This window comes from Myxozyma melibiosi, assembly GCF_037950935.1.
Source record: "Myxozyma melibiosi strain Phaff 52-87 chromosome Unknown BZA70scaffold_1, whole genome shotgun sequence".
Classification (NCBI taxonomy): Eukaryota; Fungi; Ascomycota; class Lipomycetes; order Lipomycetales; family Lipomycetaceae; genus Myxozyma; species Myxozyma melibiosi.
Genome location: NW_027042915.1, coordinates 3,975,144 through 3,994,372, shown reverse-complemented (window position 1 = coordinate 3,994,372; position 19,229 = coordinate 3,975,144). Strand labels below are relative to the sequence as shown.

The 19,229-nt window shown below is 49.0% G+C and overlaps 13 protein-coding genes across 13 annotated transcripts; 8 read left to right on the top strand and 5 right to left on the bottom strand.

Moving 5' to 3' along the window:
* The first annotated feature begins 50 nt into the window (after nucleotides 1-50).
* BZA70DRAFT_274259 (DDHD domain-containing protein) lies at nucleotides 51-3,124 on the top strand. Its single transcript, XM_064911960.1, has 2 exons — nucleotides 51-1,374; nucleotides 1,432-3,124. The coding sequence occupies exons 1-2, from the start codon at nucleotides 156-158 to the stop codon at nucleotides 2,952-2,954; spliced, it is 2,742 nt and encodes a 913-aa protein (XP_064771668.1). The 5' UTR covers nucleotides 51-155; the 3' UTR covers nucleotides 2,955-3,124.
* On the bottom strand, nucleotides 3,125-4,369 carry BZA70DRAFT_274258 (S-adenosyl-L-methionine-dependent methyltransferase). Its single transcript, XM_064911959.1, has 2 exons — nucleotides 3,552-4,369; nucleotides 3,125-3,492 (listed from the first exon to the last, which is right to left on the bottom strand). Exons 1-2 carry the CDS (start codon nucleotides 4,045-4,047, stop codon nucleotides 3,137-3,139), a joined length of 852 nt encoding a protein of 283 aa, XP_064771667.1. The 5' UTR covers nucleotides 4,048-4,369; the 3' UTR covers nucleotides 3,125-3,136.
* A 109-nt stretch (nucleotides 4,370-4,478) lies between these two features.
* Nucleotides 4,479-5,105, bottom strand: BZA70DRAFT_274252 (uncharacterized protein). The gene has a single exon (XM_064911958.1). It carries the CDS (start codon nucleotides 5,028-5,030, stop codon nucleotides 4,812-4,814), a length of 219 nt encoding a protein of 72 aa, XP_064771666.1. The 5' UTR covers nucleotides 5,031-5,105; the 3' UTR covers nucleotides 4,479-4,811.
* Nucleotides 5,106-5,245: 140 nt separating this feature from the next.
* On the bottom strand, nucleotides 5,246-5,606 carry BZA70DRAFT_274249 (uncharacterized protein). Its single transcript, XM_064911957.1, has one exon. The coding sequence runs from the start codon at nucleotides 5,599-5,601 to the stop codon at nucleotides 5,251-5,253; it is 351 nt and encodes a 116-aa protein (XP_064771665.1). The 5' UTR covers nucleotides 5,602-5,606; the 3' UTR covers nucleotides 5,246-5,250.
* A 146-nt stretch (nucleotides 5,607-5,752) lies between these two features.
* BZA70DRAFT_274247 (uncharacterized protein) lies at nucleotides 5,753-7,113 on the top strand. Its single transcript, XM_064911956.1, has 2 exons — nucleotides 5,753-6,147; nucleotides 6,226-7,113. The coding sequence occupies exons 1-2, from the start codon at nucleotides 6,123-6,125 to the stop codon at nucleotides 7,047-7,049; spliced, it is 849 nt and encodes a 282-aa protein (XP_064771664.1). The 5' UTR covers nucleotides 5,753-6,122; the 3' UTR covers nucleotides 7,050-7,113.
* Nucleotide 7,114: 1 nt separating this feature from the next.
* Nucleotides 7,115-9,574, bottom strand: BZA70DRAFT_293874 (major facilitator superfamily domain-containing protein). The gene is made up of 4 exons (XM_064914420.1): nucleotides 9,210-9,574; nucleotides 9,030-9,147; nucleotides 8,707-8,971; nucleotides 7,115-8,649 (listed from the first exon to the last, which is right to left on the bottom strand). The coding sequence occupies exons 1-4, from the start codon at nucleotides 9,280-9,282 to the stop codon at nucleotides 7,474-7,476; spliced, it is 1,632 nt and encodes a 543-aa protein (XP_064771663.1). The 5' UTR covers nucleotides 9,283-9,574; the 3' UTR covers nucleotides 7,115-7,473.
* Nucleotides 9,575-9,884: 310 nt separating this feature from the next.
* BZA70DRAFT_274242 (mitochondrial 18 KDa protein-domain-containing protein) lies at nucleotides 9,885-11,307 on the bottom strand. Its single transcript, XM_064911955.1, has 5 exons — nucleotides 10,787-11,307; nucleotides 10,740-10,742; nucleotides 10,512-10,658; nucleotides 10,292-10,441; nucleotides 9,885-10,210 (listed from the first exon to the last, which is right to left on the bottom strand). Exons 1-5 carry the CDS (start codon nucleotides 10,913-10,915, stop codon nucleotides 10,016-10,018), a joined length of 624 nt encoding a protein of 207 aa, XP_064771662.1. The 5' UTR covers nucleotides 10,916-11,307; the 3' UTR covers nucleotides 9,885-10,015.
* On the top strand, nucleotides 11,288-12,107 carry BZA70DRAFT_274238 (uncharacterized protein). Its single transcript, XM_064911954.1, has 3 exons — nucleotides 11,288-11,366; nucleotides 11,447-11,620; nucleotides 11,713-12,107. The coding sequence occupies exons 1-3, from the start codon at nucleotides 11,341-11,343 to the stop codon at nucleotides 11,843-11,845; spliced, it is 333 nt and encodes a 110-aa protein (XP_064771661.1). The 5' UTR covers nucleotides 11,288-11,340; the 3' UTR covers nucleotides 11,846-12,107.
* An 82-nt stretch (nucleotides 12,108-12,189) lies between these two features.
* BZA70DRAFT_274237 (uncharacterized protein) lies at nucleotides 12,190-13,443 on the top strand. The gene has a single exon (XM_064911953.1). The coding sequence runs from the start codon at nucleotides 12,304-12,306 to the stop codon at nucleotides 12,997-12,999; it is 696 nt and encodes a 231-aa protein (XP_064771660.1). The 5' UTR covers nucleotides 12,190-12,303; the 3' UTR covers nucleotides 13,000-13,443.
* On the top strand, nucleotides 13,444-14,924 carry BZA70DRAFT_245469 (aflatoxin B1-aldehyde reductase). Its single transcript, XM_064910624.1, has 2 exons — nucleotides 13,444-13,638; nucleotides 13,690-14,924. The coding sequence occupies exons 1-2, from the start codon at nucleotides 13,617-13,619 to the stop codon at nucleotides 14,679-14,681; spliced, it is 1,014 nt and encodes a 337-aa protein (XP_064771659.1). The 5' UTR covers nucleotides 13,444-13,616; the 3' UTR covers nucleotides 14,682-14,924.
* Nucleotides 14,847-16,738, top strand: BZA70DRAFT_57238 (putative eukaryotic translation initiation factor 3 subunit EifCe). Its single transcript, XM_064915222.1, has 2 exons — nucleotides 14,847-15,382; nucleotides 15,443-16,738. Exons 1-2 carry the CDS (start codon nucleotides 15,011-15,013, stop codon nucleotides 16,430-16,432), a joined length of 1,362 nt encoding a protein of 453 aa, XP_064771658.1. The 5' UTR covers nucleotides 14,847-15,010; the 3' UTR covers nucleotides 16,433-16,738.
* An 84-nt stretch (nucleotides 16,739-16,822) lies between these two features.
* Nucleotides 16,823-18,118, top strand: BZA70DRAFT_287922 (uncharacterized protein; the record flags this gene model as incomplete). Its single annotated transcript, XM_064913994.1, has 3 exons — nucleotides 16,823-17,282; nucleotides 17,352-17,942; nucleotides 18,018-18,118. The coding sequence occupies 3 exons, from the start codon at nucleotides 16,823-16,825 to the stop codon at nucleotides 18,116-18,118; spliced, it is 1,152 nt and encodes a 383-aa protein (XP_064771657.1).
* Nucleotides 18,119-18,329: 211 nt separating this feature from the next.
* BZA70DRAFT_57255 (uncharacterized protein) lies at nucleotides 18,330-19,071 on the top strand. The gene is made up of 2 exons (XM_064915223.1): nucleotides 18,330-18,739; nucleotides 18,816-19,071. The coding sequence occupies exons 1-2, from the start codon at nucleotides 18,443-18,445 to the stop codon at nucleotides 18,990-18,992; spliced, it is 474 nt and encodes a 157-aa protein (XP_064771656.1). The 5' UTR covers nucleotides 18,330-18,442; the 3' UTR covers nucleotides 18,993-19,071.
* Nucleotides 19,072-19,229: the final 158 nt, after the last annotated feature.

Below are 19,229 nucleotides of genomic sequence, written 5' to 3'. Positions count from 1 at the left end.
TAACTAAAACTCTATGAGCCAGCGCTTTGATCGGCGCCATCGATAGCCAGATCATTATCATCGCCTCCAACCACCTCGTCCAACCACCTGATAGAACACCTCCACCGCGTGCTAGTATTCCTTCCACTTCTTCAATCCTGGCTTCCCTACAGAACATGCGTCCGTGGTTCTTCCACAACGCGACCGCTCCTCTAGACGATCCCTCGGCTCCCTTGCCTCCTCCGTCCACTCCTGCTGCTTCGTCGATTCCGATCGAAAAAGAAACCTCGTGGACTCCATTTACTCCAGAAGACAATGAACGACTTGAGAACGCCTGGAAGTCGATCTACATCACCAAAGATCATGTAGACTCGAGCGACGCAACCGTCAAGAAGGACAAAGGTAAAGGCAAATCAAAGCAGAATGTCGTGAACGTGATTGTCGGCGCTGCCAGACTATATGCTGTTCAGTTCGTCCCTCCCGCGCAAGATAGCGAGGATCAGCACGCAGAGTCTTCTTTTAGTGAGAATGGACCTCAGAAGGCCGACAGCACAACTACCTCCGACACCACCGAAGCAACTTCTGCTTCCGCTCCAACTCAGCTCGACTATCAGAAAGTTCTAGGTCCGTGTAAGATGAAGATGGTTCCAGTTTATTGGCATGCTATGCATGATACAGCCCATGTAATCCGTGCGACCTGGTTCCATACAACGTCTTATCCACCAGTCCCGCTCCGTGATCGAAATCTACGCCCTCGCGATCACGAACACCGTTATGCCTCGCATCCGATAACCGATCTGGAAATGGCCGCAAGGCTGGAGCATGGCTTTCTTGAGATGCAGCCATGGTCTCCGTCATATATTGCCGAACTGAAAGCTGTACGAAAAACTGGTCGAGAAGCAGAGGAAAAGATCACGGTTCCGATCTCTGACGGATATTCAGTCGTGTACTGGCCGTTGCCGGTGGACACTGAACACGAGAACCGAAGATTTGCTGCCAACAGAACGGACGAGTATACGCGGTACATTCCCCACTACTTGGAATTATCCAACGCGATAGACAGTCACGACAACAAAAAAGAAGGCTATGCTGTTTTAATTCCAGAAACTATCATTGTCCGCACTTTTGCCGGGCGTCGGTCTGGAATTTCCAGAGGTATTGCGTGGGTCTTGGGCGCTATTTCTCGTCGTCCTGGCGGTATGGAGGTTCGAATGCCTGGTAAGGGTATCGAGGGTGTTGTTAAGCGTGGCTTTGATTATGATGACTGGATCCGCGGCGGCGGCAAGCATCCCCAGGGTCCTTGGAGCGCTGCAGATATCGATCATCTGGTACTTGTGATTCATGGTATCGGTCAGAAGCTGACTGAACGCGTTGAGACCTTCGACTTTACCTATGGTATCATATTACACTTTGCTTTACTTGAAATGAATGAGACGCTAACAGTCTGTACAGCAATCAATACCTTCCGAGTCCTCATGGCAAAGCAGCACGAAAGTATGTCTCTATCGCACCCTCCTCCTGCAGTTCTTCCTATCAATTGGCGGCGAAAGATCAATTTCGATTACGAGGACGTGACTTCGAAGGACAGCAGAGAACCCGGCCCGGTGCATAAGGCATACTCGTTAGCTGACATTACTCCGCCTACGATTCCTACCGTACGAAATATTATCTCGGATGTACTGCTCGACATTCCGTACTATCTGTCTCAACACAGACCGAGAGTCTTGCATGCAGCGACGGTAGAAGCAAATCGGATCTATCGGCTGTGGATGCGGAACAATCCAGGGTGGAAAGGCAAGGTCTCTATAATCGGGCACTCTTTGGGTTCTGTGATCGCCGTCGATATTTTGTCGCGCCAGCCTTCAATTCCTCCACCTCTATTCTCACAAGTCGAAACAGGAGATGAGAGAGCTGAAATTCAGCTCGAATTTCCTGTGCGCAATTTGTTTGTCGCAGGAAGTCCCGTTGGTTTCTTCTTGCTTTTGAACAAGGTCAATTTGATACCTCGCATCACTTCAACCGCTCGTCTGGTTAGCATCTCGCAGAATATACCACCGACTCTGGACGAATTTGGAAATGCTATGCCTCCTATCAGCGAACGGCCTGAAGATATTGGTACGAATAGAGATGGTGTTTATGGCTGCATTGCTGCCGAGAACATCTATAATGTCATCCACACCTCTGATCCGATTGCGTACCGACTGAACCCTTGCGTCGATCCAGAGTATGCAGAGACTATTGAGCAAGCCTTGCTGGCTTTACCGGCAAATCAGGAGGGGTTCTTCCAGCGCCTATTTACGCTCGATAAGAAGCCGGTCAAAGTACCTTTCAGAAAACGGATACGAAAGGTACGAAAAACTTTCACGGAGCGAGCGCGGAATTTCACTGGAAAGATTGCTGTTTCGGTGACCCGTGCGGTTAATCCAAATTTTCAAGCTGGTGAACAAATTGAGGAGAATAGGACCGCGGCGAGGCGACATAGGAATAACAACGAGGAAAGTCGAGGAATTCTCGAATCTAGCTCTGACGACGACTCTCTCGATTCTGATGAGAGCGATGATGACGACGATAGCACAATCGCAGGTGAAGGTGATCTAGAGGGCGATGAATCTGGCAAGTCGAGAGATAAGTCGGGATCGGCTAAGAGACCGCACTACAAGTCCAACTACTCATTCACAAGAGGTCCTACAGCTGGATCATCCACCTCCGGTGACGCAGAGCAGAAGAGACGACGCAATGCGCGATTTGAGCGGATAATCAAGACCAGGATGCATGCACTGAATGAAAACGGACAGATAGATTACATCATACATCCCACCGGTGCGCTAGAAAATCAGTACATTAGCATTTTGACTGCTCATTCAGGGTACTGGGAATCGAAGGAGTTTGCATATCTGGTGGCGGCGGAGTGTGGACGGAGTCCTGGCATCGAGTACACGTTGGCGGACTTCAAAGCAAAGATAAAGTCGTCTTAATTGTCTCTCTGCTTTTTATTCAATTGGTGTGGCTAAGATTTGCATTCTCCTACTAATAGCATATTTTTTTCATTTTTAATATTTGGGTTTTTTTCTTCGATACTGGAGCAATGATGAATTGATTGTTGCGGACTACGATGATTTTGTGAATAGCTTATATGAATGAGATATCTAGTTACTATCTAAATACGCCTAGCCAGCACGATGATATGCGACCACTGAATTTCAAGAACCTTGTTCTCCGTCCATCCCATAGTTTTCTTCAGCCGGTCAAACAAACGATCAACAATATCACCTCCTCCGCCCTGAACTCGCGAGACTTCTTTGTGCTGCTTGTTATAGTTATGGAAGCTACTCCAGGTGCGAACGTACTGCTCGTTCGCGGCAAGAGTCATTTTCTTTCCAATCAGATGTTTGTCGTTCGGGTACTTTCCTGGGATGTACTCGATCCTTTCGATGTCTTCGAAAATATCTTTGGGTACTTCGATATCACGGAAGAGATTGCGGAGTACTTGGCGGCCTGGTTCCCAGTATGGACCTATGATTGTAAAGTAAGGTCAGCCCCTCTGTATTAAGATCTGTGTCGAAAGCACTCACCCAGGTAATCCTTTCCGTAAGAGAACTCCTCGATTATCTTGTTTGCCTGCGGGGCCCCCATGTACTGATGATCAAGATATCCGAAAAAGGACAGGGTACCTCCAGGTCTGAGAGTCTTCGCGCACTCTTTAAACCACTTGTCGTGCTGAAACCAATGCGCAGCTTGCGATGCAACAATCATGTCCGCTGTTCCGGGATTTATGTAGCTCAGGTCCTCGGCGGCTGAGACTTTGAATTCGATGTTCTTGATCTCTTTCGCAGCTGCGTTTTTGGTCGCGACATCGATCATCCCCGCGGAAGGATCACTGCCGATAACGTGTGCAAAGAGCTTTGTAAACGGAATGCTGGCCGTGCCTGGACCGCACCCTTGGTCGACTAAAAGGTTCTTGGGACCTTTGTGGTAGTCGGTAAGGATAGAGTAGAGCTTTGGTGGGTAGCTCGGACGGAAGTCTGAGTACAGACTCGCGTTAAAGGTGGAGTCTGAGAAGGAAGTCATTGCGCAAATAGGAAGAGGCTAGGCTCTGCGATGTCAATTATACTCTGTGAAGTGCAAAAAGAGGTTCTCTCAAGCAGCAGCTAGCTAGTGGGGATATCGCACGGTATTTAAGGTAAGCAGGAGAAGATGACGGCATCAGCAGGGAAGCCACAGATTGGGATTTCCAAGCGACAATCGGTCTCCAGACCTGAGCCGCATGCGCGCTATGAACCTTTACCGGAAGCATAATTGACATCGCGGGGATTTGTGAGTAATAGTACTGGATGGTTGATAAGGAAGTACTGAGGAGGTGCTGGTGCGTCATGGGATCTACGAGTGTTTTCTACAGGAGAGGAGCGATTTGTAAATAAAAAAAAAGGTAGACACTAGCAATCAAATGCGGTTCAGAGATGATCCCTAGTGACAACCCGTTGATGATAATATTGATGAAAAGCAAAAACGAAACTGAAAAGACTTGGAAAAGGGTCCGACGAGGACTTGAAAAGCGTGATATACGCGCGGGAAAATCAAGCGACAGAGCCCAGTGAGTGATTCGCCTCCAGCTCTGCGCGATTAGGTGATTGTTTCTTTTTTTTTGGTTTTTGGCGGGATCAAAGATAACCCTATTTCACAGAGAAAAGAGAGGGTATTCCGAGCCAGTACATTGCAGAGGCCATTGGTTTTAACGTCCATAGGCGACCGTACAGCAGGGGAGATGGTGGTGCAGACAGACAGGGGGGTTACTTTTTGAGGCATATACCAACATGTGTTGCGATGAGATGACTTCAGCAAGGGCTTCTGGACAATGGGTATGAGACAGAAACGAGGAGGGGTAGACCACTTCTCTCATCGGATGTTGGGGTATTAGCCTGAACAGTAGTCGAAGTATAGGACTTTTCTGGTTCGTTCCAGGTTGGATGGATATGCTGCAGAAAGGGTGGACTAGAAAGTACAACAAGGGTTAGGCAGGAGTTGCAGAAAAAAGCTAACAAGGGTATATACATACTTCGGCCGCTATTATAGCGAAGCCTTGACCAGCGATTGAAAATCTTTATAAACAAAGCACGATCATAGGCAGTTAAAAACAGAAATCCGTAGGATGATCCGGTGCCTAGCTGGTCCTTAAGTTGCCGTTTGTCGATACGAGAGGCGAAGTTGTCGTAGACAGAGTCGAGGCCGTGAAATATCAGGGCGTCGTTGAGGCGGATGCGAGAGAGATCCACGTTAAAGACCGGGGATTGTTTCTCTTCGGGGATCAAGTCGTCGTCGTCGTGGGCGGCGAAGCAAGTGCTGGGCTGAAGGCGTCCGTAGCCTCTCTCGGTCGTCGGGTTGCCCGCAGAAGCAGAATCGAGCCGCGGTTGCGCGTATGTAGGGAGATGTCGGCAGCGACGGTGCATGTGGAACGCAGCAGCAGTATGCGATGCACTGGAGGGGCGTGTTCCCCTCTGGCCAATAACCATTGTTGAAAAAGCACGGGAAGGGTGGGTGTTGAAGTTCTTGAAGTAGTGAGAGGTGAGTAGGAAGAGGAGAAGAAGAGAAGAAGAAGAAGAAGAGTGGACTTTTTATATTTTCCATTTTCGCCTTGTTCGAACAAATGTTACTCGAAAGACGCGTTCTGAAATAGTCAACAAGGCTTTTGTCACGTGTGTTGGTCACAGTCACGTGACTGGCTACCGCTACAGTCAATACAGCGTTGTCTCCTATTAGTAGTGCTCATCCCTGTTCTCTTCTCCACCTCCTCCTCCACCCCCTCACCACCTCGCCACCTCAGTCAAACATCTGTTCGCCTTTGTTTACCGGAAATATCAGCATCAGCAGCTCTTTGTGTTTACAAGAACAACTCGTTTACTTCTATTTACCGAAGTATCGTCTGTGTGATATACGGGATTTTGTATTCTGTGTCTACCCATCTACAGACTCCTCTACATCGCTGAACTCCTTCTGATCATCCTCGGATCTGCCATCTCTCTTGTCTATCTCTGTGATAATCTCAAACTTGTGCTTTCTGTGTCTTTTGGCTTTTTGAGCGCTGTCTTTGAGCTGCAATCTTTCCTATTTGCCTCTGCTTGATTCCTACCTCTCTCAATCGCGTAATCATGAGTCGCCACTCTCCTGTCTACCGTAAGTATCTACACAGACTATCAATCCAGTCTTGTTCATGGTTTGTCAACAAGTGTACTAATGATTCATCTACTTCAGCTCCTCCAGCACGCTATAGATCCCCTCCTCCAGAGGGCGATCGTCGGGATCGCGATCGCGACCGTTCCTCTCATCCCGCTCCAGCCCACGACGGACCTCGTACCGTTATCCTCTCCAACCTTCCCCCAGATGAGCAGATCGATCTCGCTCTTCTGCATTCTTTAATACGCGGTGGCAAGATCGAATACTCACACTACGACCCACACCGCCGTACCTTCTTCGTGCACTTTATGTTCCCCAAAGATGCAGCTGCTTACATGGGCTGGGTTGCTAGTCAGGGTAGCATGTACATCAACGAGTACGAAATCTTCCTAGATCTCGTACACAGCCCAGCTCCTGTTCCTGGCATCTTCCTCAGCCAGAGCAATGTCTCACGGAAGCTGTATCTCGGTGGTATTCCGCCCGATATTCACGCTCGAAGACTCTGTACTATGTTTGAGCGGTACGGTGTCATTGAATACGTCAAGATCGTCTGGGAACGCAAGTGTGGATGGGTCTCGTTCTGTAGAATGGCGGATGCGTTTGATGCGCTGCGCTTCATCAGACAGGACGAGCCTGTCTTCCGTCGGTCGCGAGTCGAGTATGGTCGCGACGACTGTGATGGTGGAATGCAGGAAATCCTCGAAGGCGGCGGTGTTAGCATCAATGCCCGCAAAGACGTCGACATCACCATCGGCCGCTTCAAACATCTCGGACGACGAGAGTCTGCCGCTCCTCCTAATGTCACGATGGAAATCCCCGTGCGTGACCATGGAGCTCGGTCGCCTCAGCCGGCCCTTCTACCTCCGTCTGGATACAATTCGCGCAGTGAGATCAGAGCTTGAATGATATGAGTGATTTGATTTATATGATATATACATAGTAGTCTTTTATTGAAATATACTAGCATATTGTAATATTGTATCATACAATGTTTGCAGATCAATGAGATGCATAAAATCATAAACCCTTGTAAAAAAGCATTCGTTTCTCCATGCCATTTATCACCCGTCTATCTTCCCATTCTATAGACCAGTCATCCTCAACAATCAATATGAAACCCCACCCACCCATGCAAAAATACTCCCCTCACCTGAACCATGAAATATTACACGAGAAATCAACCCCCCACCATGAACAGAAAATACCCCACACCATTTACAATAGAAAGAAATCATATATCCCAAAAATTACTTGACCGCCGCATGCCATCGCGCAATTAGAATAACCATGAGAAATGAAAAAAAGTGAAAGAATATGAGAAAACAACTACAGCTGGAACCTGAAATCCAGTCTGCGATTACCCTTATCAGTAGTAGTAGCAGAGTAATCCTCTCTCTCCTCCGAAGTCATCATCGACCACATCATATCCCGTCTCAAGTTCTCGCGCTTGAACAGCCATCTGGTCGAGAGCGTGATCAAAACCACGAGGACCGAGACGCCGATCAAGAGAGAGTTACCGTTACGGTAGAACGGCGCGTCGCCGGCGCGGTAGACGTTCGAGGCCGAGATACTGCCGCACTGGACGCCGATGTTGTAGATTGCGATCGCGAGCGCGCGCTTGGATTGGTCGCCGACGTTGGCGGAGAGCCAAGACATGAGGACGGGGGTGTAGTACGGGAAACCGACGGTGAAGATGACGCAGAATACACGGAGGCCGTAGGGCGTGTCGTCGGGAAGAACGCGCTGGAGGATGAGGAAGGGGAGAACCCATGTCATGGCGGCGATGGGGATAGGCCAGCGCTTGCGGTACTTGTCGGACACAAAGGAGGCGACGAGCATTCCGGTCATGATTGTCATATTCGCAGGGATGACGAGGAGGTTTGCCTCAAATGTAGCGTAGCCGTAGCTGCGGAACATGATAGTCATGAACTGGTAGGATGCGACGGAAGGAAGGAAACCGAGCCAGGCGAGAAGGAAGAGCGGGATCAGATAGATGTCTGTGAGCGTGGTTATAATATCGCGAGGACCAAGGCTCTTCATCATGCTGACTCTGCTGCCATCTAGCGCCTTTGACTTTGACGGGTCGTCCAGGATAACACGTGCACGAAGGATGGCGGTCTCTCTGGCGGTGAACACTTTGGAGATGACTGGTTTTCTGAACGAGGGCATCATGAAAAAGGTCGAGATGCCGATCGACAAGGAAAGCAGACCTTCGAGGAAGAAAAGCCACTGCCAGTTATGCCACCCGTTGAGACCATCCATGTTGAAGATTCCGGAGGCCAAGAGCGCGGAAATCGAGTTTGTGATGTATTGCGTGGACCACAGCATTGCAAGCCGGGTCGCGACTTCGTGGGCTTTGTAGAACGAGGTCACGTAGAGAGCAATACCAGGGACAAATCCACCTTGGCAAGCGCCGAGAATGGCACGCGTAGCAAGGTAAGAGGCCTTGTTTGTGATGAAGGTCTGGAGGAAGCCTACGAGGGCCCATGTAGTCATCATAGTCTGTATCTATTAGCTCGTGTCGCGTTGATAATACCAAAGTATGAGATAGACACTCACAGGAATCCAAATGGTCGGTCCGACAATTGTGTTCATAATCTGTGTAGGGATTTCCATGACCAAGAACGAGAAAAAGTAAATAGTCTGGCCGAGGTTGTAGTCGTTTTGCTGCATTCCAAGGTCCATCAGGAAATCGGTCGTGAGCACGTTGACGATGTTGATTCTGTTGAGCTGTAAGCTGAGAAACATGACACACGCCCAGGTCATTATTCTCCAGTCGGCTTTGAAGCGGACTCGTCTGTCTTCTTCCTCGGTCCAGGACTCACTGTTATCGGCATGTTAGATGGGAGCTGTAGTGTTGAGAGTATAGGATGTGCACTTACGTTCCGCCTTCTAACAGGTCCGCCAGTTCTCCGTACTCAGCGTAGACATCACTTTCGTCGTCTATGAGTTCCTCGGTCTCTTCGCTGACTGACTTTGTTGTCGAAATGGAGCCATAGTCTATATATAGCGTTAACTTGCCGAACAGGTAAACACGACAAGTACAGATATATGCTGCATACCCATAGCCTCAACCGCTCTCCTCGCTTCGGTAGTAGCCAACGCCGCCTTCTCGTCTTCAGCTGATAATGACATTCTGAATGCTATGAGTTGTATTGCTGTATATATATGCAGGCTGTCTTCGTGGCGAATGCTGCTGATGCCCCGAGCTGAAAGGCGATAGCGGTAAGATCAGGTACTCTCCTCGACCGAGCTGCAGATATATTCCCAGCAAGTGACGGTGTCTATTTGCAACAGCTACCCAGCAACTGCACGTATACCAAGCGTCTGTTATGAGTCCAGAGAAGTGCAGGAATGTCTGTCTACAGTCCGGCCTTGGTGATGCGCGCGGGCCCCTGGTCTTCCTCGGTGGCTCACCCAGCCCGCCCGCGCCCTCCGGCACCGATAAGCTGCTGCTGCTATCGTCACGTGACACGATTAGATCATGTGGGGATCTGCGCTTATGAGGGCTGTCTCTTGTGATTTGAAGATACTTGGGGTTGATTAAAGATATCTACTGTGTTGGCATATAGAAGGCGGAATAAAGATTCTTCGAGACTGTGGTTGTAATGGCGAGGCATGATTTTGCGGGCACTTTGCTGGCGGAGTTTGCTGACGCAAATCTGGTGATGTGAGGATTGATGAGGCACTACAACGAGTCGGAAGGAAGACGTAGAGGTGTCTGGTGGTTATTATGATCTGAAAGTAAAGTATAGCAATGTATTATCTTGCAGCTGGAACGGAGAATATAAACAGATAGATGGCATAGATAACAAAATTAGAGACTGTTTGTCAGGCTCTGTGACGATCCAAAAACAGGTATGACAATCTACAATTCCTTCTTGTTGAAGTCTTTGTAAGCCTCTTTACCCTTCTCAAAGACGTAGTCGACAGCGTGCTCGACTGGTTCGTCAAAGAGGTACGGGAGCAAGGGAACGACTGCCAAGCCCAAGCCGACCGGTCCCCAGGTTCTGATTTTTGGATTCTTGACGTTCTTCATGGCCGCGCTACTGTATCTGACAGTCTATAAGAGCAAGAAAAAGAATGGGTTAGTTCCGATGTTGTATACTTGAACATAGGATGGGAATCATAGGTGATGACGTACAGAGTGGATGGTGAAGGCCGGGAGACCCATACTAGCAATGCTCTGGAAGACACCGCGCTGGACGGTTGTCAGAACCCAGTTGGGTTTTTCAACAGTTGGCGCTTCACCCTTCGATGCTGCTGTAAGCCAGTCTTGCTGTTTGAGGTAAGTCTAGAAAGCAGTCAGCGACGTGAAGACGAAGTGGATGTGATCATCGGGAGAAGCATGTGAGTAAGTGTACCTTGTATCCCTCGTAGGAGACATCTCCAAGAACGTACGCCCAACTGATTCCGTAGCAGGCACGGACAACGGTGGGGTTCACGATCGGTCTGAAGGATTCACCGATGTCGGAGGTGTAGGCGACGTATCGCTGGGTTGCCATCACGATCTGGATCTCAGGTCAGCAAACGACGGAATACTAATTCACTACGGTAAGAAACTCATACCGTCTATAGAATAAAATAAACACAGTCAGCATCATTTCAAATATCAATTATCCTCATAAATAGGACTCACTCGAAGTCGGTTGGCGTAGGCAGCATATCGCAGGTTTGTGTCGGTACTCTGCGGAGCCTCTCCCTCCTTGATCTCGTGCGCAACTTCCTCCACTCTGTCCTCCACTTGCTGTTCAAATCCCTTTGCCATTATTCTATCGATTGCACCAAATTCCGAGGCAGATAGCAGTTGTCGTGAAAGTACGGGTGGTTGCTGTAGTAGTCGGGGGAAAGAAGGTGAAGGTCTGGGGAGCGCCGAATGTAGCTGATTCTTTAAACTTTGTGTTGTATTAAGGGCTTCGTGTAGGTTTAATACTTCGGTGTCTTCTGTCTGCGTCTCTTCCGGCCCCGACTCGGCGCGGGTTTTTTGATCCCGGCGGTGGGCTGAACAGAAACTGACTGCTTTTCTTGTTATTTTCTGCTTTCAGGCCGAGAGAAGGACTGTCGCGGGAGGAAGTCGACGTCTGGTGAATACCATTGGGTTAGGGTGATCTGTACTACGTCAGATTTTCTGTTATTAAAGCAGCAGCAGCAGCAGCAGCAGCAACAGAGACCAAATCGCAGAGGAGTTCGACGATGAGCTCGCCAGAATCCGATACGACGTAAGCTGCTATTTTGATTACAGGTTGTGAGTAGATTGCGTGGCTGGTTTAGAGCTGACTGTGTTGTATTGGTCTTCTAGGGCCGCGTATAGTTGCCGGTGTGCGCAGTTTGTGGTTGCGGTGGCGCCTTCTGTTGGACATCTTCCCCGTCGGCAGGCAGATCTATCGGGATTGGAGAGCATCATTGTCGCAAAGGACAAGTGTGAGTTGGTAATAAAGGGAGACAGGGATGCGTATTCCACGAATCTGAAGAGGTAGGTAGTGTTGTGTTCTATGTGTTTGACGGTGAGATATCAAGGCTTGAGTGCGGTGCTGACGTTTCTATTCTTTTGCTTTTGTCCTTTAGGGAAGATGGAACTGAAGAGCAGTGGTTTATTTACAGATGCCCGCGATGCAACTTGCCGTTTGCGTATGATCTGGCCAAGAGTGATGCGCCGTATACGTATCTGCTAGAGTCTGCGTTGAACAAGATCAGCTAGGGATGTGTCGAGGTCGAGCAATACCAGAAGATACGGTGCTCAACAATGCCAGATAGACGATGTCGAGAGTGGTCTTGATAACGAGTAAATGCATGATGCAATGTGATGAGGTGACAGATATGAGATGGCAAAGTTCTAGAGGCGGGCGGCGAGAAAGACACATCGATGAACTACACCGGATCTGTATACAACAACTAATGTATTATCATCAATAAATGTACAATAGACCAATAAATCAATCATAATGAACAACTACAAAGACCAATCAGCAATAATCAATTGGACTTTAATCCATCAGAGCAAAGATCAGCTGCGGCTCATTTTTATTCCACACATTTTGGGATCCTTCGACTTAATTTTTTTCTTTTCTTCCTCACCTTCTTCAATCGCTATTTCTCATCTCTTTTCTCTCTTATCTCTCTCTATTTCGCTCTATCAACCTTAATAACCTTCTCAAAATGGTCGAAAAGCTCTTCATCTCCTACGAGTACGTCCACAAACTGTGCCAGCGCTCCGCCCCCATCATCAAGTCCAAGTTCAAGCCCGACCTCATGGTCGCCATCGGCGGCGGTGGCTTCATTCCTGCCCGTATCCTTCGCACCTTCCTCAAGGAACCCGGCTCCAAAAACATCCCTATCCAGGCCATCGGTCTCACTCTCTACGAAGAGATCGGTGTCGTCGAGAAGACCGACGCGGAGAAAGCCGAGCAGGCGGCGGCAGAGGCCGAGGAGGTCAAGCGCGAAGCTGAAGGTGTGCCCGAGGCCGAGGAAGTCGGCGTAGAGGTCATCAGAACGCAGTGGCTCGACTTCAACACCCTCGAGACTCATGCACTCAACCTCATCGGCAAGAACATCCTCGTGGTTGACGAGGTCGACGACACCCGCACCACCCTGCACTACGCTATCACAGAGCTGATGAAGGACGTTAAGATCCAGGCGCAGAAGCTCGGTCGTGAGGATGAGGTCACAAACTTCTTTGTTTTTGTCTTGCACAACAAGGATAAGCCCAAGCGTGCTCATCTGCCCAAGGAGCTCATGGACAAGGGCCACTATCTCGCCGCAGAGACCGTCGAGGACATCTGGATTGCTTATCCTTGGGAGGCCACCGACATCGATCTGCAGACCAAGTATGCCGCCGAGCAGGGCAACATATAATCAATTGAGGGTGTAGAGGTGTTTTTGTTATCTGCCCTATGTTGATTGAGTTGTTGCTTGGTTTTTTACTGTTATCGGATCTAGTTTGTCGTGCGTCTAATAGTGTGTTTATGAATGATATTTTGATTAATTACTGCCGCCTTTTCGTTATCCGCCAGCCAGCAAAGCGGGCAGCTCTATAGATACTGTCATTCGCTTTTGTTTTTATTTGTTCTATGTTTACTTTTTGTCTAATATCTTGTTTCCGCGTTGTGCATGGTTGTTTCGATTGAGGTAGAGTTGTCTAGGAGATAATTACATGTCTTGCCCGACTTCCAAATATCTGTGCAAACTACCCACTTTTTAACAACAACGAACAGATCTATCCTATCGACAGTAAACAGGTTTCTCTCAATGTTTGATAATTGAACATGTAAACACGGACGCAGGCGGCGGAGATAAGAAAAAGAAATGGTTGCTGGCTGCCAACGACTAACTCGCTTTAGGTTCTCGGACCAACCGCTCGACCATCTCCCACTTATCTTCCCATCCTTTCCCGATTGCTCCGTGTTTTCAATTGCCGCTCAGAAACATATCAATCAATTGAACAGAGTCAATTCAGCTGATATCAATTCACAATGGCTTGCCGTGTTATCTTGGGTGAGTTTCCTTGCTGCTTCGTCTCAATCGGCAAGATCTGACACTGTACAGGAATGATGACCTTTGGTCCCCCCTCCTCTGTCACTGCGCGCATCACCACAATCGAGGCTACGAAAGAGATTTTCAGCTACCTCAAGCAGAAGGGGTACAATGAGATCGACACCGCCCGCGTGTACACCGATGGTCTCCAGGAGGCTTTCTCCGCCGAGGCCGGCTACAAGACCGAGTTTGGCTTCGACACCGCGACCAAGATGTATCCCAACAACGGAGGCGAGCACTCTGCCGCCAATCTGCCGACCTACGTCAACAAGAGTCTGAGCGAGCTCAAGACCGACTGCGTCGAGATCTTCTACCTGCATGCTGCCGATCGTACCGTGCCGTTGCTCGAGACGCTGCAGACCACCGATAAGCTCTACAAAGAAGGCAAGTTCAAGATGCTCGGAATCTCAAACTACACCGCGTACGAAGTTGCCGAGATTATGACTCTTTGCAAGGTCTACAACCTCGTGCGTCCCAAGATCTACCAAGGTCGTTATAACTGCGTCACGCGCGATGTCGAGGAAGAACTCTTCCCGGCTCTGAGACACTACGGTCTTGATTTCGTGTGCTACAACCCCATTGCTGGCGGCCTTTTGTCTGGAAAGTACAACAAGGCTGTCGATGTTCCCTCAGAGGGACGTTTTTCGTCCAACAGACAGGGAAGCCTCTATCGTACTCGCTACTTCAGAGACGTCTACTGGGATGCTTTGGACATGATCCAGCCCGTGGCCGAGAAGCACAACCTGACTGTTTTCGAGGTCGCCCTGCGCTGGATGGTTCACCATTCTGCTCTCAAGCTCGGTCCTGCCAAGGGACAGACCGGCGATGGTATCATCATCGGCGTGAGCTCGCTCGAGCAGTTGAAGTCGAACCTGGCGGCTATCGAGTCTGGGCCCTTGCCGGATGAGGTTGTCGCAGTTCTGGATAAGGCTGCTAAGCATGTCAGATCTGACTCGCCGCATTACTGGCATGGAGAACTGAACTACTCGTATAAGTGGGAATAGAGAGATTATTGGGTTGCTGAGGTCGCTGGCGATGGTGTTTGCTGATGTTGACGTGAAAAGCGGCTGGTCCTCTGTTATTTGAGTTGAATGAGATCTATTTAAAACTGTCATTATCTTTTCTATCAATACAGTAAACAATCCTAAGAAATGGATATCGGAGCACTGAACATAGAAAAACAGTATTGTAGCCATTTGATATCACGTGACCAACCCCAGCCCCGAACCCAACTGGCGACGCGCGAAAAGTTTTTGTCTGCAAACTTGTCGATATCAAATTCAACAATTGTTCGTTCGTTGAATAGGAGCAGAATCAAGAGCAAGAAGAAAAAATGTCGACAGAGAACAAGTTTGATCTGATTCCGCGGATTCTCCCGTACCTGGACCGTCTGCTGATTTTCGCTCTGCTCGAGCACATCTCCGAGCAGAAGCTGTACAGCGAGGATGTGCTCCTGCAGGCCAAGTTCGATCTGATGAAGGACACAAATATGACCGATTATGTTGTTAGTCTTAACAAGCAGATCAACGGTGAGAATGCTGAGGTTCCTGAGTACGCGGAGCGACGGGAGAAGGTGCTGGAGAAGCTCGCTGAGTTTGAGAAGGAGTCTGCTCCCGTTATGGAGGTGCTGAAGAACCCTGAAGTTGTTGCGGCCATGAGACCAGACCGGGCGCAGAACATCGCTTTCTTGAAGGAGAACTACAATGTGAGTTGATGTTTTATGAATTGTTGTTGCATGTTGAGCACAGAGACTGACAGCCTGCAGATTACACCCGAGATGCTTGAGGTCCTCTACCACTACGGTCAATTCCAGTACAACTGCGGCAAGTACGCTGAGGCCGCCGTCCTGCTATTCCACTACCGGTCTCTTTCCGGAAACGCCGATCTCGTCATGTCAGCCACCTGGGGAAAGCTCGCCTGCGAGATCATGACTCTGCAGTGGGACAACGCGGCCGAGGAGCTTCTCAAGCTGCGCGAGCAGATTGACGCAAAGGCTTTCACAGACCCGCTCGTTCAACTTAATCACCGCGCGTGGCTTTTGCACTGGGCCCTTTTCTTCTTTTTCAATGCCGATGCCGGTCGTGAGAAGCTTACCGAGCTCTTCCTTGCGCCAGCTTACATCAATGCCATCCAGACCGCGACCCCTTGGATCCTGCGCTACGTGACCGTCGCTGTTCTGGCCTCGCGTGCTGCGCGCAAGACTGCCGGTGGAGCGAGCCGGGCAGCTTCGTATGCTACCTACCAGAAGCAGATCCGTGAGCTTGTTCGTGTGATTAGACAAGAGCGATACGAGTATTCCGATCCCGTCACTGAGTTTGTGTACGCGCTTTACGTTGACTTTGACTTTGAGGAGGCGCAGACCAAGCTCGCTGAGTCGGCTGCCGTCGTCCGCGCTGATCCGTTCCTCGTTGGTTCCGCCGATGTCTTCCTCGAGAGTGCGCGCCACCTCGTCTCTGAGCTGTACTGCCAGATCCACCAGCGCATCGACATCAAGGATCTGAGCGCGCGTCTGAACCTGTCGGACGAGGAGGGTGAGAAGTGGATCGTCAACTTGATCCGCGACACGCGTGTTGACGCAAAGATCGATTTCGCAGAAGGAACCGTGCTTATGAACCACCCGCCGCAGAGCGTGTACCAGCAGGTGATTGAGCGGACGAAGGGACTGAGCTTCCGAACAAGCCAGGTGCTTGCACAGATGTTGACCGCGCGGAGTGCGACGAACGCTGCTGCTGTTGTTGGCGAGGCTGAGGCATAAAAACTGTTCTTGTTTTTTTCTTCACGTTGTTTCTCTATCATGTTGAATGTAATTTAGCGCGCGAGTGTTCTTTTCTTTGTTTGTAAATGGGACATCTATCTTTTTTTTCTTGTTTATCATCACACAGCAGTCATTCAAGTCATATCTGCAGCCAAAAGCTACTCCTACGAAATAAACAAATTCTCTACTATAGGAAGGAAGTGTGAAAAGACGGTTAACTATTGAAGTCGTTTCTGAAAATGCTTACATCTTATTAAATCATTAGTCATCCATTGTGACTCTCTGCTTACTCCGAGTGGCTATTGCAGATGAGCTACACTTATACACTAGATACTCTACAATTCTTTCTCTACTCTACAATTATTTGCTTCGACTTGCGATATTTAGAGCATGAACGACCAAAACTCGCCATTCCCGCTCACAGAAGAGAATCTGCAGGCGCTCTTGCGCGCGATATCGGACTCGTCACTCTCAGACTCGCCGACGGCTGCAGCAGCGGCATCCTCCGTATACGCCTCTCCCTCGCATTCACTTCCACACACTCCTCTGAACCACGTGGTCTATGGCACGCCGCCGTATGCTTCTTCACCGCTTGCACAGCGGAGTAGGAAGGTAGTGGAGGACGTGGACGACACGGACGACACGGATGTCGAGACGGCATCGTTGACGACGGTTACGGACATTGCTGCCCCGGAGGGAGTGAGACAGGTTGCGAGAGTAGCGAGCACGGTTGTGTCGACACCACAGGGATCGGTCGTGAACTTTAGGACGAGACAGGCTGCGGCACGGATTAGGACCGATGGTCGCAGACCTGTGCAGGGAACGAGGCATCGGAGGCGACTTGAGAACGGTATGGTTCGCTGTGTTATGCAATTCGAACGAGACGTGTATGGAATTGAGTGCTAATGACGCTACCTAGCCCGAATGCTGTATAATCCACATGCGGTCCCACCGACTCCTCAAGACTACCTTCCCCAGCCGATGTATGCGATCCGCAGGATAGACCGCGACCTGGCGTCATACCTTGCGTCACGCACGCCCATCACCGAGTCATTTCTGACCGAGCTCTCGGCAGCTGAAGAGTTGAGGCTACAGAAGATTGCGGATAAGGCGGCGTTAGAGCCGAGGATTCCAAAAACACTGAAGGAGAGGGTCAAGAAAGGTCATTTGACACAGCCGTTTCTGAAAGGGTTGGAGGAAGATATTCGGGAATTTGTGTTTTCGGTTCATTCCCCAGAGGGAGAAAAGGATGCAGAGTATTCTGTCGATGAGCGCGAGCTGTTTGCAAAAGCTGCCATTGCTCGCAGAGATGGTTTGAGCTACGACGAGAGCAGCAGCACGAAACCTGTAAAGTCCGAAAATCGCGATCCGAAGAAAAAGCATAAGGAGCCGAAGGAGCAGTATCTATTAGAGAAGGAGATCGAGATAGAGCCTGACAGCGAAAAGGCGGAATCATTCTCTCGGTGGATAGTTTATCAGATTGCGGATTACTACCGGCTGAGTTGCTACAGTACGAGCACCCTTCATTCTCTGTTGTTTTGATTGATTTTATGAGAAGCTAGCTAACATATCTAAACGCGTTTAGCTAAAATTGTGGACGATAGACGGATACCATGCGTTGTGTTGAACGTTGAGCAGAGTAGCATGTTTTTGGAGATGCCTCGAGCTATTTGGACATTTGTTTAGAACCTTTTTGTTCACTCCTTTTTTTTCTTTTTTTTCTTTTCTTAGATGTAGATATAAATAATCATTCTTTATGTCTATTATCATATTCGGCGTTACCTTTATAGAATATAAATGAAATCAAGCGGTATTTTCAATCTATTGAGTCAGTCGGGATGTCATGGATTAAGATTTTCAATTTTGCTTTTCAGGGTTTTTTTTCCAACTCACATGTCCTTGCAAGACCAAACAACTGAAGCAGTTATTCATCGCTTGCAACGGCTTGGTAGGTCTGAAAAACTTTTATAACCAAGAGTTCAGGTTATATTGTTGATTTTACACAAAGCAATGGCGAATCTCCGGAATCCCGCGTCATTCCGCCCGATAGATCAACAAGATCAGGCGTTCGCCAATGATTTGAGCGAGAGCTTCACTCTACATCTTCCTCCGAGCTCCTCCGCACGGCAGCTAGTGGCAGGAAGCATACCGATAAACAGCGGGGGATCTGAAGAGGGACTGGGTGCTAGCAGCTGGGGAGGGTCTGGTGATGTCGAGGACGTGGTTTGTCCTTCGTGTGGGCAGAGTACGTTGATGAAGTGTATGGTTGATGAAGGACGTGCGATTCGTATGTGCGTGGACACAAATGTCAGTTCGATTCTAAGATATCTCTCATTTTTGTTTAATTTTATGGGAAAGACTAACTTGTTCCTATGTGTTATAGTGCACGTATCCGTTCATGGACAAAGAAGGACTTGCAAATCACATACTTCCAATGACGCAGAAAGAAGTTCTCGAGACGGCCCGGAAGCGAATGGTTGAGGTTGGTATTGGAGCTAATACTGCTACCAGGATTGCAAATACACCACAGAGGAGTGGTAGTGGTAGTGGTAGTAGTTGATTACCTGCACTGCATCACGAGAGCGGTGAGATGTTGAGAAGTTTGAAAACGAGGACATTGATTGGCGGAATCATGAGCAGCATGAGAAGCATGAGCAGCAGAAGCATAGATATTAGCTGCGAGGAAGGTCTACGACTACTGGTTCGCTGATCACGATTTATGAGCATTGCATTTGGTTTATTGGTATGTCTGCGTTCGGTTTCGCTTTGTTTTGATTTATATCAGGGGTATTGGACA

Excerpts from the sequence above, each read along its gene's own strand:
- BZA70DRAFT_274238 (XM_064911954.1), top strand. The coding sequence starts at position 11,341 with ATGAGCTCGCCAGAATCCGATACGAC. Across the intron at positions 11,367-11,446 it reads TCGCCAGAATCCGATACGAC|GGCCGCGTATAGTTGCCGGT; the intron begins GTAAGCTGCTAT and ends TTGGTCTTCTAG. Across the intron at positions 11,621-11,712 it reads TATTCCACGAATCTGAAGAG|GGAAGATGGAACTGAAGAGC; the intron begins GTAGGTAGTGTT and ends TTTGTCCTTTAG.
- BZA70DRAFT_293874 (XM_064914420.1), bottom strand. The coding sequence starts at position 9,282 with ATGTCATTATCAGCTGAAGACGAGAAGGCGGCGTTGGCTACTACCGAA. Across the intron at positions 9,148-9,209 it reads GAGAGCGGTTGAGGCTATGG|ACTATGGCTCCATTTCGACA; the intron begins GTATGCAGCATA and ends CGCTATATATAG. Across the intron at positions 8,650-8,706 it reads GACCGACCATTTGGATTCCT|ACTATGATGACTACATGGGC; the intron begins GTGAGTGTCTAT and ends TAATAGATACAG.
- BZA70DRAFT_274237 (XM_064911953.1), top strand. The coding sequence starts at position 12,304 with ATGGTCGAAAAGCTCTTCATCTCCTACGAGTACGTCCACAAACTGTGC.
- BZA70DRAFT_245469 (XM_064910624.1), top strand. The coding sequence starts at position 13,617 with ATGGCTTGCCGTGTTATCTTGG. Across the intron at positions 13,639-13,689 it reads GGCTTGCCGTGTTATCTTGG|GAATGATGACCTTTGGTCCC; the intron begins GTGAGTTTCCTT and ends GACACTGTACAG.
- BZA70DRAFT_57238 (XM_064915222.1), top strand. The coding sequence starts at position 15,011 with ATGTCGACAGAGAACAAGTTTGATCTGATTCCGCGGATTCTCCCGTAC. Across the intron at positions 15,383-15,442 it reads TCTTGAAGGAGAACTACAAT|ATTACACCCGAGATGCTTGA; the intron begins GTGAGTTGATGT and ends GACAGCCTGCAG.
- BZA70DRAFT_274242 (XM_064911955.1), bottom strand. The coding sequence starts at position 10,915 with ATGGCAAAGGGATTTGAACAGCAAGTGGAGGACAGAGTGGAGGAAGTT. Across the intron at positions 10,442-10,511 it reads TCTCCTACGAGGGATACAAG|ACTTACCTCAAACAGCAAGA; the intron begins GTACACTTACTC and ends ACTGCTTTCTAG. Across the intron at positions 10,211-10,291 it reads CGGCCTTCACCATCCACTCT|ACTGTCAGATACAGTAGCGC; the intron begins GTACGTCATCAC and ends TTGCTCTTATAG.
- BZA70DRAFT_274247 (XM_064911956.1), top strand. The coding sequence starts at position 6,123 with ATGAGTCGCCACTCTCCTGTCTACC. Across the intron at positions 6,148-6,225 it reads TCGCCACTCTCCTGTCTACC|CTCCTCCAGCACGCTATAGA; the intron begins GTAAGTATCTAC and ends CATCTACTTCAG.
- BZA70DRAFT_274252 (XM_064911958.1), bottom strand. The coding sequence starts at position 5,030 with ATGTATATACCCTTGTTAGCTTTTTTCTGCAACTCCTGCCTAACCCTT.
- BZA70DRAFT_57255 (XM_064915223.1), top strand. The coding sequence starts at position 18,443 with ATGGCGAATCTCCGGAATCCCGCGTCATTCCGCCCGATAGATCAACAA. Across the intron at positions 18,740-18,815 it reads GTATGTGCGTGGACACAAAT|TGCACGTATCCGTTCATGGA; the intron begins GTCAGTTCGATT and ends TATGTGTTATAG.
- BZA70DRAFT_274249 (XM_064911957.1), bottom strand. The coding sequence starts at position 5,601 with ATGGAAAATATAAAAAGTCCACTCTTCTTCTTCTTCTTCTCTTCTTCT.
- BZA70DRAFT_274259 (XM_064911960.1), top strand. The coding sequence starts at position 156 with ATGCGTCCGTGGTTCTTCCACAACGCGACCGCTCCTCTAGACGATCCC. Across the intron at positions 1,375-1,431 it reads GACCTTCGACTTTACCTATG|CAATCAATACCTTCCGAGTC; the intron begins GTATCATATTAC and ends CAGTCTGTACAG.
- BZA70DRAFT_274258 (XM_064911959.1), bottom strand. The coding sequence starts at position 4,047 with ATGACTTCCTTCTCAGACTCCACCTTTAACGCGAGTCTGTACTCAGAC. Across the intron at positions 3,493-3,551 it reads TTACGGAAAGGATTACCTGG|GTCCATACTGGGAACCAGGC; the intron begins GTGAGTGCTTTC and ends TTACAATCATAG.